Here is a 13,877-nt window from a genome sequence, read left to right as displayed (position 1 = left end):
TAGCTTATGTTCGATACCAAAAGAAAGACCTGTAATTTTCTTCTTTTAATACTTTTTTTTAAAGATTTCTTTTGAGACTCATTTTTCTAATTTTTGTGTGCTACTTTGTATGTGGGTTATTTTAAAAGTTCATCTGTGATTCAGCCACTGTACTTCTAAACATTTATCCCAGGGAAATGAAAGTGTAAGTTCACATCAAAATCTGTACATTCATTTTATTTGAAATAGCCCCAAACAGTACGAAAGAGCCCAAGTGTCCTTCAGCAAGTGAAAGGTTAAACAAATTGGGGTTCATCCATACCGTGGTATATTACTCAGCAATATAAAAGGAATGAGCTACTGATATCTGCAACAATTATGATGAATTTTGTGGGAATTATGCTGAATAAAAAAATACCTAATGCCAAAACATTACATACTATCTGGTTCTGTTTATATAACACATCTAGCATAGGGCTAGAGAACAGATTCATAGTTGAAAATGGTGAGGGGATGGGGAGGGTGCCGGAGTCAGGTGGGGTGGTTATAAAAGGGAAGTACCAAGAATCCTTGTGGTGATTAAACAGTTTTGTATTTTGACTGTGATGGTGGATGCAGGAACCTGCATGTGATAAAATTATATAAAGCTACAGATAGTATAGAAATGTGTACATAAGTGCAACTGAGGGAATATAAGACTGGTGGATTATTAAAAACGTCAGCATCATGGATGAGATAATATACTATAGTTTTGCAAGCTATTACCTCTGGGGGAAACTAGTCATCTGCGATCTCTTTATATTATTTCTTACAACTGCTTGTGAACCTATAGTTTCTCAAAAGAAAATATTTAATTAAAAACGTGTTTAAATAAATAGATATAATTTTTATAATATATTTTATTTATCCCACAAAGCAAAATATTTATAATTTCAACATGTAATCTATATGAAATATTAATAAGAGAGTTCATCTGTAATCTCAGTAAGATAGTAATCTTTATAATTTTTGTTTTTATACCAATCAGACCAAATTTGCTAATTAGGTTGAATTTGCAACATATATTGTGAATGACTTGGTAAGTCTTTCACATAACCAAAAACTCTCTTTCTCTTGTAGCTTTGTACCAAATCCTTCCCACCGTGCATGCGTCAGTTACACAAAGCTTTGCGGGACAATCACCATCTCCGGCACGGGGGCCGGATGCAGTATGGCCTCTTCCTGAAGGGCATTGGTTTAACGCTGGAGCAGGCACTGCAGTTCTGGAAGCAAGAATTTATCAGAGGGAAGATGGATCCAGACAAGGTAATTCTGAAAAATCAAAGCAGTAACTTTTGTTTGAAACGAAAAGGTCTGATTTTCAATATGCCCCTGAAATGTAGTTGCCAGTTCTAAAAGATAAACATGTCTACAGATTCTTTTAGGTAAAAAGAAACTCATGTACTAATGTAATAGATACTAAACAAAAGATTGGGAGAGTTAAGTTAATTCCAAGGGGGGAAGATTGAAACAGCAGAGCCGGGTGTAAACTACTGCTTAAACTGAGGAGTCTTCTCCTCTGGATATACTGGCAGCAGATGTGATAAGATGGAAACTTCCCTCGGAGTTATATTTCTGTAGCAATGTATATGTACATGTAATATACAAATGGTACGTGTGTGCCGAAACCGGTTTGGCTCAGTGGATAGTAGGGGTGTCGAACTCAATCAGAGAAGGGGCCAAAATCTAAAATCCAGCCTAAATTGCGGGCCGAATGGTTTACTGAACAGTCATAAACTGTCATTGTGATGGAAACGCAGCGGAGTGCAGTGATGACAGCGCGGTGCGGGCCACATTGCAAGGCCTGGCGGGACGGATTTGGCCCGCGGGCCTTGTGTTTGACACATGTGGGATAGAGTGTCAGCCTGTGGACTGAAAGATCCCGGGTTCGATTCCGGTCAAGGGCATGTACCTGGTTTGCGGGCACATCCCCAGTCGGAGGTGTGCAAGAGGCGGCTGATCGATGATTCTCTCTCATCGATGTTTCTAACTCTCTATCCCTTTCCTTCCCTCTCTGTAAAAAAATCAATAAAATATGTTTTTTAAAAAAACACAAAAAAACCCCAAATGTACGTGTGTACGCGTGTGTGCCCGCATGGAGCTGAGTCAGCTCTGATTTCTGGCCAACCTGAGAATGAGTGATGTCCACAATGTCCTGTCCTTAATAGCCAGTCTTTAAATCCTTGTTTTGTTGTTCATATTTGTTGACATATTCTTGTTAGGAGTATAACAGACAGATTCAGTGTCTGTGGGTTGAAAAAATTCTATTGGTATTCCAGCCGCCCCTGGTGGTTTATTTCTTCCCAATACTTTGAAGGCAGCTTTCAATTCACTTTCTGGAATTACAGATTCATCCTCCTAGGAATCTTCAAAGGTGCCTTACATTCCTTTGTCTGTTCTCTGTAGATTGTCAGCATATTGTTTCCACCTTCTCTTCACTTTCTCCTGGTCAGATAATGTGCTTCCGTGTCTGCTTGCATTTCTTGAATCTTCTGGTAGCAATTTCTGATTTTCCATTGTCATTGTTCTCTCTCCTTATATTGACATTGTAATCATTCTCTTTATTTCTACACTAGAGGCCTGGTGCATGAAATTTGTGCATGGGGAAGGGGTGTCCCTCAGCAATAATCTGGGACATCCTTCTCACAATCAGGACTGCTGGCTCCCAACTGCTCGCCTGCCTTCCAGCCTTCCTGATTGCCCGTAACCCTTCTGCCTGTTAGCCTGATCACTCCCCTAATCACTCCCATGCCAGCCTGATTGATGTCTCACTGCTCCCTGCCAGCCTGTTTGCCCTTAACTTCCCTCCTCTGCCGACCTGGTCACCCCAAACTGCCCTCCCCTGCAGGATTGATTGCCCCCAACTGCTCTCCCTTGCAGGCCTGTCCCTCTCAACTGTCCTCTCTTGCAGGCCTGGTTTCTCCCACCTGCCCTCCCCTGCTTGCCTGATTGTCCACAACTGCCCTTCCTTGCAGCCCTGGTCCCTCCCAACTGTCCTCCCCTGCTGGCCATCTTGTGGTGGCCATCTTGTTTCCCTATGGGAGCAGGATTTTGACCACATGGAGCAGCCATCTTGTGTGTTGGAGTGATGGTCAATCTGCTTATTACTCTTTTATTAGACAGGATGACCATTGTTTAAAAAGTGACTTCAGGTTTCTAACCTTGGCCTTGTCACCTTTTACTTTTGCCTCTGGTCTGCTTCTAACAATTTTTAATGTTTCTTCTGTCAGCCATCTCAATTTGTCTTTCCGTTTTACTTCTGGATTTTTTTTTATTTTTTATTTTTTTTTATTCTTCCTCCATAATATTTCTAGGTTCAGTTCCTCTTGTTCTTGGTAATTTAAGTTTAACAATTTAAACCTGCTTTTATGTGGACTTTAAAACCATCAGGAATGTTATACGTTTGGCACTACAATTCTTTTGGTACTGTTCTTCAGCTTTACTCTATGTTTGATACTAACAGATCATAGTCGGTACCACAACCTGCTCGTGCTCTCGTTTGGCAGAGCGAGCACAGCTTCTCCATCTCCTGCATCCAGTCACACAGTCGGGTTGGATTTCTATATGGGCCACCTGGTGATGCCCATGTGTGCAATTGCTTGGTCATTTGTTTGAAGCATGTGTTTACGATCGACGAGTTGCTAGCTTTGCCCAAATCCATGAGCCACTCTCCTGCTTTATTTCTGACCCCTAGTTCCAGTTTTTTTATGGCATTTAATTCTGCTTTATTTCCTACTTTTGTGTCTCAGTGTTTATTTTTATCAGCATGTCTTGTTTTGGTGTGTGCTCTGTTTCTTTTTGGATACGTGTATAAAAGTTCTCTGTTTTTTCTTCTCCAGTCTCTGTAGTTGGAATTTGAAAGATTGTTACATTAAAAGGTTTTCCTAGAGGTCTGATTACTTACATGCATGTCATGTCATTCAAGCTAAAAACTATTTAAAATGTTTTCTGTTGTATTATGCTAAGTTACATTGTGGAGCATTTTTAGGTAAACATTAACTGCTTTTTTTGTTCATCAGTTTATGTTGTTCATTAGATTCCACATATAAGTGAGATCATGTGATACTTACCTTTCTCTGACTGGAGAGGACAATGGAGGAGAAAGGGGATATATGTAAACTTTCATCAACAATAAAGATTAAAAATAAAAGAACTGCTCTTAAGTCTATTAATAGAAGTCAGATTCCCACTCCTATTCCTTATTTAATAGTGCTAGCTAATAACATTTTATTTTGGAAATATGTTTTTTTCTTTCTTTTTTTTTTTATCCCTTCAGAGCCATGACACTGGTATGAAGTAAATTTTTTTACTGTTTATTTCTGAGTTTTCTTCTTCCCAGCAAAGATAAATTATAAAACCAAGAATATTTACCAAGTACATTTTATAACACTTTATTATGTCTTTTATTAGTCTCCTAGAGCTAGTACAGCTAGGTGGGTGCTTTAAATAACCGCATGTATTTTCTCCAGTTCTGGAGGCTGGAAGTCCAAGGCCCAGATTTGGGCAGATTTGTTTCTTCTTAAAGCCTCTCTCCCCGCTTCCATCAGCCACCCTCTCGCTGTGTCCTCACCTGGCCTTCTCTCTGCTTTCACTTCTCTGATGCCTTTTCCTCTTGTGAGGACACAGTCATAAGGGAATGGAGTCCACCCTTACACCCTACTTAGCCTCAGGACCTCTTTAAATGCCCTATCTCCAAATGCAGTCACTTGGGGAGTTAAGGCTTTAACATGAGAATTTCAGTCCATAACATGTCCCTAGCTTTATATATCTTTAAAGTTCAAGATTCTTTTACAACATCTAAAAAGCTCTTATAATTTTTACAGATTTATTTTAAAAACTGCTTCCACTGATAAATTCTTAATTTATCTTTTTTAAATAGAATCTTCTTTAAACACAATTTTGGGCCATGTTTTTATACTTCTAATATAATTTTATAATTTTAAAGATATATAATTTTTAAAGATAACATTCTGATTTTAGAAAATATGAAAAATACAAAAAAATGACCTCCCATTTCCCCATTCAGAAATAATTATTGTGAAAATTTTAGCTTTTCCTCTTTAATCTAGATAGCTAGATACCACTATGTCCCCACCTTTTGAAACTGACATTCTATTATCATTTCCCCATGTTGCTGAGTGATTTTTGAAAATATCATTTGGATTATCTGCATGACAGCATATCCTTTGAAAGTGATATAATTGGCACCCAGAAATCTATGGCTTTTTTTAAACACCAATAATGAACTCACGGAAAGAGAAGTAAAAAAAAAAAAATCCCATTTGTCATTGCACCAAAAAAACTAAGTTACCTAGGAATAAACTTAACTAAGGATGTAAAAGACCTGTACTTGGAAAACTATAGGACATTGAAAAAGGAGATAGAGGAAGACATAAATAAAGAGTAGAACATATCATGTTCATAGGTTGGTAGAATCAACATCATTAAAATGTCCATACTACCCAAAGCTATCTATAGATTCAATGCAAAACCTATTAAAATACCAATGGCATATTCCAAAGATCTAGAACAAACTCTACAAAAATTCATCTGGAATAAAAAAAGACCCTGAATAGACACAGCAATCCTGAGAAAGAACGAATTTGGAGGGATCACAATACTAGACATCAAGCTATATTACCAAGCCACAATTCTCAAAACTGCCTGGTACTGGCACAAGAACAGACCCCCCCAATGGAACAGAATAGAGAATCCAGAAATTAACCCAAGCCATTATACTCAATATTTGACAAAGGTGGCAAGAGCATACAATGGAGTCAAATACTCTCTTTAATAAATGGTGCTGGGAAATTTGGTCAGATACATGTAAAAAAATGAAACTAGATCACCAACTTACACTATACACAAAAGCAAACTCAAAATGGCTAAAGGACTTGAATGTAAGATGGGAAACCATAAAAGTCCTACAAGACTTCCTAGGCAGCAAAATTGTAGACATATGTCATAGCAATATCTTTACAGACACAGATCCTAGGGCAAGAGAGACTAAGGAAAAAATAAACAAATGCGACTACATCAAAATAAAAAGCTTCTGCACAGCAAAAAACAACCCCCCCCCCAAAAAAAAACCCGTCAACAATACAAGAAAGCCCACTGCATAGGAGAACATATTTGTCAATTTTATCTCCGATAAGGGTTTAATCTCCAACATTTACAGGGAACTCATACAACTTAACAAAAGGAAGATAAACAATCCAATAAAAAAATAGGCAAAGGACCTAAATAGATACTTTTTGAAAGAGGACATTCAGAAAGCCAAAAGACATATGAAAACATGCTTAGTCACTAGTCTTCAGAGAGATGCAAGTCAAAACAACAATGAAGTACCACCTCACACCTGTCAGAATGGCTATCATCAACAAATCAACAAATGACAAGTACTGGTGAGGATGCAGAGAAAAAGGAACCCTTGTGCACTGCTGGTGGGAATGCAGACTGGTGCAGCCACTGTGGAAAACCGTATGGTGTTTCCTCAAAAATTTAAAAATGGAACTGCCATTTGACCCAGTAATACCACTTCTAGGAATGTATCCCAAGAAAACAGAAATACCAATCACAAGGATATATGCACCCCTATGTTCATAGCACAATTTACAATAGCTAAGATTTAGAAACAACTTAAATGCCCTTCAGCAGATGACTGGATTAGAAAACTGTGGTACATCTACACAATGGAATACTATGCTGCTATAAAAAAGAAGGAATTCTTACCATTTGCAGCAGCATGGATGGAACTGGAGAGCATTTATGCTAAGTGAAATAAGCCAGTCAGTGAAAGAAAAATACCACATGGTCTCACTCATTATAATGATGAACAAAAACATAGCTACCAAGGCAGAGAAGCATTGAACAGACTGTCAGATTACAGCAGGAAGGCTGGGGAGGTTTGCTGGGGGAGGTAAGAGATCAGCCAAAGGACTTGTGTGCATGCATATAAGCATAACCAATGACACAAGACACTGGGCAGGGCAGGGTGGCGGTGGGGAGGTGGTGTGTGAGGGCATGTGCCGGGGGGTAGGGGAGGCTGGGGGAAGGTCAATGGGGACATATGTACTACTATTTGTAATACTTTTAAAATATATTTTATTGATTTTACACAGAGAGGAATTGAGAGGGATAGAGAGCTATAAACGCCGATGAGAGAGAAACATCGACCATCTGCCTCCTGCACACCCCCACCGGGGATGTGCCCACAACCAAGGTACGTGCCCCTGACCGGAATTGAACCTGGGACCCTTCAGTCCACAGGCCGACGCTCCATCCACTGAGCCAAACTGGTGTCGGCACTATTTGTAATACTTTTAAATAATAAAATAAAAATTAAAAAAACACACACAATTTTGGACAATGTTTTTGGACTATATATATATATATATGTATGTAAATAATTTTAAAGGTAACATTCTGATTATACAAAATATGAAAAATAGAAAAAAAAACCCTGCCATTTCCCCATTCAGAAATAATTATTGTGAAAATTTTAGCCATTCCTTCTTAATCTAGATAGCTAGATACCACAATGTCTCCACCTTCTATTAATAAAAACTGACATTCTATTATCGTTCCCCCATGTTACTGAGTGATTTTTGAAAATATCATTTGGATTAGCTGCATGACAGCACATCCTTTGAAAGAGATATAATTGGGTTAATCATTCTCCGATTGTTGGACATATGGCTGTGTCTGTCTGACTCTGCCATCAATGGTATTGCATCACTATCTTGAGCACATAAATCTTTGATTATAGTTCTGATTATGTCCTTTGTATATATTCATCGGATAATAAAATTACCTGGTGAAAACTGTAGGCAGGTTTAAAGTTTTGATGCATGCTAGGAAATGATGGTTCGGGAGGGTTTTAAATTAGACTCTTATCAAGCCGTGTATCTTGCTTTGTCATTATTATTTTAAAATGTTTTTTGATATTTTATTACGAGTTTGATATATTAAGGAGGTAGGTGTATTAGGGTTTTCCAGAGAAACAGAACCAATAGCATGGGTGTGTACTAAAAGAGATTTATCATAAGGAATGGCTCCTGTGATTATGGAGGTTGACAAATCCCAAGGCCTGCAGTCAGCATGCTGGGGATTTGTGCGCTAGTGTACTTCCAGTTCAGGTGCAGGAGACGTGAGACCCAGGAAGAGCTTGAGCCTGCGTCCTTGGGCAGGGAGAGCCCATGGCCCAGCATAAGGCAGTCGGGCAGACGGAAGTGCCCTGTCACTCACTGAAGGGCCAGCCTTTTTGTTCTGTTGGCATTTTCAAAGGATTGGCTTGGTCCCCCTCACCACCACCAGGGAGGGCGATCTGTCATACCAGTCTCCCAATTCAGATGTCACTCTCATCCAGAATCCCCCTCAGAGACACACCAGAATAATGTCTGACCACAGTCTAGGCCCTCCTGGCCCAGTCAAGTTAACACAGAATTATCATCAGAGTAGATAAATTTTTATGAACTGTTGTTCTGAAGTGAAAAAAGAAGTTGAGTTAGCAGTCTAGCTTGGTTTGTTCTGTACACTGAGATGGGGAAGAGGAAGGTGAGAGGAGGGAAAACTTGCTCTGAATACTAGCCTTTGACTTGTACATCTGATCCCTGACTCGTCTTTTTTAGGTGTATCTGCCATGGCCTATGCATAAATGTATTTAGTTATTTAAAAACACACACAATAGTTGAGAGAGAGAGAGGAAGTGAGACTGCATCGATTGGCTGCCTCTGCATGCCATCCACCCAGGATCAAGCCTACAACCTAAGCATGTGCCCTTGACCAGGAATTAAACCAGCAACCTCCTGATGCATGGGACAACACCCAATCAACTGAGTTATTCTGGCCAGGGCAGTATTTAGTTATTTTTAAACCTGTGTATATGAAAACATTTTTTGAATGGGACTTTTATTTTACATTGTAAGTTTTCTTCAAGAATTATTGCAAAAGGAAATCAATAAATAATTTGTACCTTTCTAGATAATATATAGCAATCTATATATTCATTAGTTTATTATTGATTACAGCAAATATATTATTTTGACAAAAGACTATAAATTATACATATGATTTATGGTGCCTGTCTAGTGTTCTATTGTTAGAGTCTGTATTTGTAAATACATGTTCATGCTTTTCTCAGTTGCATCTCTTACATATTTTGCAATGAAATGTTGTACAGTATCTTTTGGTTTATTAAAAGATTCTCTTCAGCCGAAACTGGTTTGGCTTAATGGATAGAGCATCGGCCTGCGGACTGAAAGGTCCCGGGTTTGATTCCGATCAAGGGCATGTACCTTGGTTGCGGGCACATCCCCAGTGGGGGGTGTGTAAGAGGCAGCTGATCGATGATTCTCTCCTTATCGATGTTTCTAACTCTCTGTCCCTCTCATTTCCTCTCTGTAAAAAAAATCAATAAAATATATTTTAAAAATAAATAAAATAAATATACTATGGAATCATTAGGAGAATAAATTAAAAAAAAGATTCTCTTCAGTTTAATGTACTTTTCTGTTAATTCTACATACAATTAAAAATACTCTGAAGAGATGAAGAAAATAGATGGCTTCAGAACTGTTTATAAAGAGTGATTATGGAGGATGCATATTAGACATTTTTTGTGGAGCGCAAAGCACTTTGGTGTTAAACCTAGGAATGACTTGGAACAGCTACTGTTGCCGAATAGCTCATTTCCTGACAGTGCAAGAAAAATGTGGTGGTGATAAAGTCAGTTTTAGCTGAAATTCTCCTTTACTATTGTTTCCCAAATGGTCATATATCTGATTTCTTTCCTTTTGTGCTTATGTCCTCATTGTAACTTGCTTTATGCACCTAAGCAAAAATTGTGGGTGCTTAGCCATTACTTTTGAAGCAACAGAGAAAGAATTGGTACTCTGGCACTTTTTAGCTGTCACTTGTCACTGCCACCTTTTCGGGTTACATTGTCTAGAACGAAATATCCCTTTTCCCTGCCTCCTTTCTAAAAATTATGTTTCGTTCTCCATGAATCGTTTGCCTAATTAGTGTCTGGCTCTTTCTCCCATCTTCCCTGTGCTTCTGTTTATTGCAGAGATTTATCTGGCTGTTTTTTGGTTTTTTTTAATACTTGGAATACTTTTCTATCTCAGATTATGCTTACAGTTGGAGGGGAATTAGTTGTCCATATTGTAAAATAATCTAACACTGTATGATTAGCTTTTGTAACTGTCACCCAGAGTGTTAATATTAAAGGTGCATGTCCCTAGATACTTCTTATTAAGGTTAAGCAGCTTTTGTATTATAGTCTGCACATTCTTATTTTCTCTTACAACCATTTTTGAATAGTAATAGTGTGGTTGTGAAAGAAGCTTAAGGATCTGATGCTCACTGTTATCTTTTATAAGGAATTCGATATACTAACTCAGTCCCTCTATGTATGTAAGGAGTAAAAGGCTTACTCAGTGTTGTTTGAATTATTTTTCTTTTCCTTTGAAACAACTTGTAGACTAGCATACACACTCCAGTAAGTGGTATTATATAATAACAGAGAGAGGTGTCACCTTATAGCTTCCAATTACTTGCTACCAGATTATGCTCTTATAATTTTGGGCACCTATCACTACCTCATATTTATTGTTCATTTATCACCTATATCCTACAATTAGAATAAAAATTATATAAGAGCAGCTGTCCTGTTCATTGCTGCATGTTTAGGCACCTAGAATAGTGCCTGAATCATAACAGGCACTCATTAATTATTTATTGTGTGAACTAAAGAATAAGTCCCCATAGATATCAATTCATGGAAAAATAAGAAAATTTGGTCTATTTTTCCCAATGCCTTTACATAAATCAGTTCTATATATCTGTTTGTTAATGTGCTGTCGATCCATTTATAGTGAACTTGAAACTGCATTAAATTGAGCATTTTAGTAGGACCTGAACTTTGCAACAGAAACTATTGATTTTATAAATTGGAAGGGATTTCACATCATGGGCTTGCCAAAGGGGTTGTGGTAGAGAAAAGGTTTTCATAGCAGAGGACAGGGCTTCCATAACTGTTATCAAATTGTTGTATCTTTGTGCCCTAGCTGGTTTGGCTCAGTGGATAGAGTGTCGGCCTATGAACCAAAGGGTCCCAGATTTGATTTCGGTCAGGGGCACATGCCTGGATTCTGGGCTCCATCCCCAGTGGGGGTTGTGCAGGAGGCAGCTGATCAATGATTCTCTCTCATCATTGATGTTTCTGTCTCTCTCTTCCTCTCCCTTCCTCTCTGAAATCAATAAAAATTTTTTTTAAAAATTGTAGTATCTTTGTTGCATGTGTGGCTTTGGGCTGGATTTTGAACCACTTGAATGCAGGGACTATGATTTTGTCACTTTGGGTCTCAGGGACATAACACAAGCCCTGACAACTCTTAAATGTTTGCTCAATATGTGGTAAATTCTGCCCAAGCTTTAAAAAGTGGCTTTCAGTATAAGAAAATAAATATTTGTTTCTTTGTAGGTAAAGCTATTATTTTCAAAAAGTTATTAAAGAATATAATTTTGGTATATTATAATTTCTTGACTTCCATGTATTTCTCTAAATCAAAAATGTAGGTTGGAAGATAATGCAACTATGTAAGTAATGGTAACCAGTAATCATCATTATTTTTTAGTGTCCAGAAATACAGTACATATTCAAGTTACAAATATGTAAATAATACAGTTGTCCAATTATGATTCGTTTTAAAAGTACAAAAATATGCCTATGTTTGTGTGTGCATACACACGCATACATATTCCGTCTACTTTGCATTGATCATTCAACAGATTTTTATTTTTATATAGCCCTTCTTTATGAGGACCTCACAGTCTCCTGGGCAAACCAGATAAATAGAAATATACAAATTCAGTATGATAATTGATCATTATTGTGGTAGAGGTGCCATAGGATTCAATAGGTCAGAGGAAGGAGCCGTGAGGAAGGAGAATGGCTGCTGTGTGTCACTGAATGAGGATGTTCTATTTGCCAGTTATAATTAAGGAGTTAGAGGAAGAAGTGAAGTGCTCTGTTGAGGGGGCAGCATTTTCAGAGGACCTTAGTTGAGGGAGGGTAGCCCATCCTTTTGATGGTGTGACCCTGAGCTGGAGGAATGATTGTGGCTAGAGATGATTCAGTAGACATAGTGTTTGTTTTTAGCAGTTACCAAAGAATAGGATTAGTATGCCAGGAGGAAGTGGTCTTGCTGGAGAGGGAACTGCCCCCCCCCCCTGGGATCAGGTCAGCTATATAGGATCAACTGATAACTGTAATTTAGTTAAATAAATTTAATTTCATAACTTTGAATATTTACTGCAAGTGTGAAGTGAATCTGAGGATGGATGTTATGAAAGTGTGCTGACAAAAGGAAAATAGTATGAACAGTTTCCACTTATATTGAGGTATTTCCACTGGATTCAAATTAATTCGGCCTCTCTAAATATGGATTTCTGATCATCTGAGCCAATATTGATTTAAAAAAATAAACAGTCATTTATACGTATGACTTTAATCTTTAACCTACTTGTAACAGGGTAAGTTGAGTGGTAGATGTAATTAGAAAACAGTTACAAAACGTGGGGAAAAGGAAAGTGTTGTTGAGGTTATGTGGAGTAAGGAAGTTATCATAGTAGATCGAGTTTCTGAAGATTTCTTGAGGATCATTCTTGAACTAGGATTTGAAGGCAGTGAATGACGTGGATTAGTAGGTAGATAAGGATGAGAATACTCAGTGAACAGGAATGAGGGGAAAGTAGAGGAAAGTAGAGCATCGCTTGCTTTCTACTCTTTGTGAGCTTTGATTGTCTTCATTCTCAAATCTGTGCTTTCAGTCTTGAATTTTACCTGGTCAGTATATTTGAATATCATTTTTATTTGGATGCATATTGTCCTAGAATATAAGGGATTTTAGTATTAAAATATCAGCCATTTGCAAGAGAACATTCTGTTGTTATGACTGATCTTATAACAAACTATTGTAATTGCTTTAGGTTATCTCTTACTCCAAGAATAGTTATTTTATAATATAGGGTTTTTATCATTAGATATAATTACATATATTGAATATGAATATTTATAATATATCAATTTTTTAAAGTAAAGCCTTTTCAATGATCCTTGTTATTGTGGGTTGGGGACATTTGAAAATTGCATTTGGGTTGTCAAATATCAATAGCATACTTTGGATTTGTGAGTGATTCTACAAGAAGTATTTGAAGCTTTGAATATCTTATTCTTTAAATAATTTTTTAGATTCCTGAAATAAATGCATCTATGCTTTCTGCAAATAAAATATATTTAATTAATCACAATACAGTTTTCTGCAAGTGTTTCTTAGTTGTGATTATTTACATGCCAGTGTACCTGAGAAAAAGCCTCACTCTGGACATTAATCAAACCTCGGTTTAAAGAATGAAAAAATATACTGCTAAAATATTCGTTCACTTGGAACTTGTATATTAAATCACTTCAGCCACTAGCTTTGTTAAGAATAAATTGAACTGGATAATTCTTCTAATAAATCCAAAGCAATGTGTCCTCTTAATCAGATTGCTCATATTGGTGCTGTTCTGAATGGCTTTGACCTGGCTGTGCTGGATATTAAGCACAACATAGATCATGCACATTTTATGTAGCTGAATTTCTGTCCCTGATGATAGCATGCTTAAGGTGTACTACATGTTGTTATAATTGGGTCAAGGAACATTTAGCACTATTTAAAAAGCTTATCTCTTGTCCCAGAACCCAGTTTGCATCATGACTTAGAACAGGCCTATGTTGTTAAACATTGCCAACCAAAGGATTAAATACCTGTCAGGGGGATGGAGGGAGTGAGTACATGAAGCCTATTTATCAC

General features: G+C 37.5%; 1 protein-coding gene across 3 annotated transcripts in view; it reads left to right on the top strand.

The window, feature by feature from the left end:
* The window catches only part of PRIM2 (DNA primase subunit 2), a 278,619-nt gene that overhangs the window by 189,391 nt on the left and 75,351 nt on the right, over window positions 1–13,877 (top strand). For all 3 annotated transcript variants that reach the window (XM_036414771.2, XM_045572854.1, XM_045572855.1), the window contains exon 10: window positions 1,099–1,284. In XM_036414771.2, coding sequence (XP_036270664.1) covers window positions 1,099–1,284 — 186 coding nt within the window. The remainder of the gene's footprint in view (window positions 1–1,098; window positions 1,285–13,877) is intronic.

Source organism: Pipistrellus kuhlii, unplaced genomic scaffold (assembly GCF_014108245.1).
Source record: "Pipistrellus kuhlii isolate mPipKuh1 unplaced genomic scaffold, mPipKuh1.p scaffold_m20_p_5, whole genome shotgun sequence".
NCBI classification, from domain to species: Eukaryota; Metazoa; Chordata; class Mammalia; order Chiroptera; family Vespertilionidae; genus Pipistrellus; species Pipistrellus kuhlii.
This window is presented reverse-complemented; position numbering and strand designations above follow the sequence as displayed.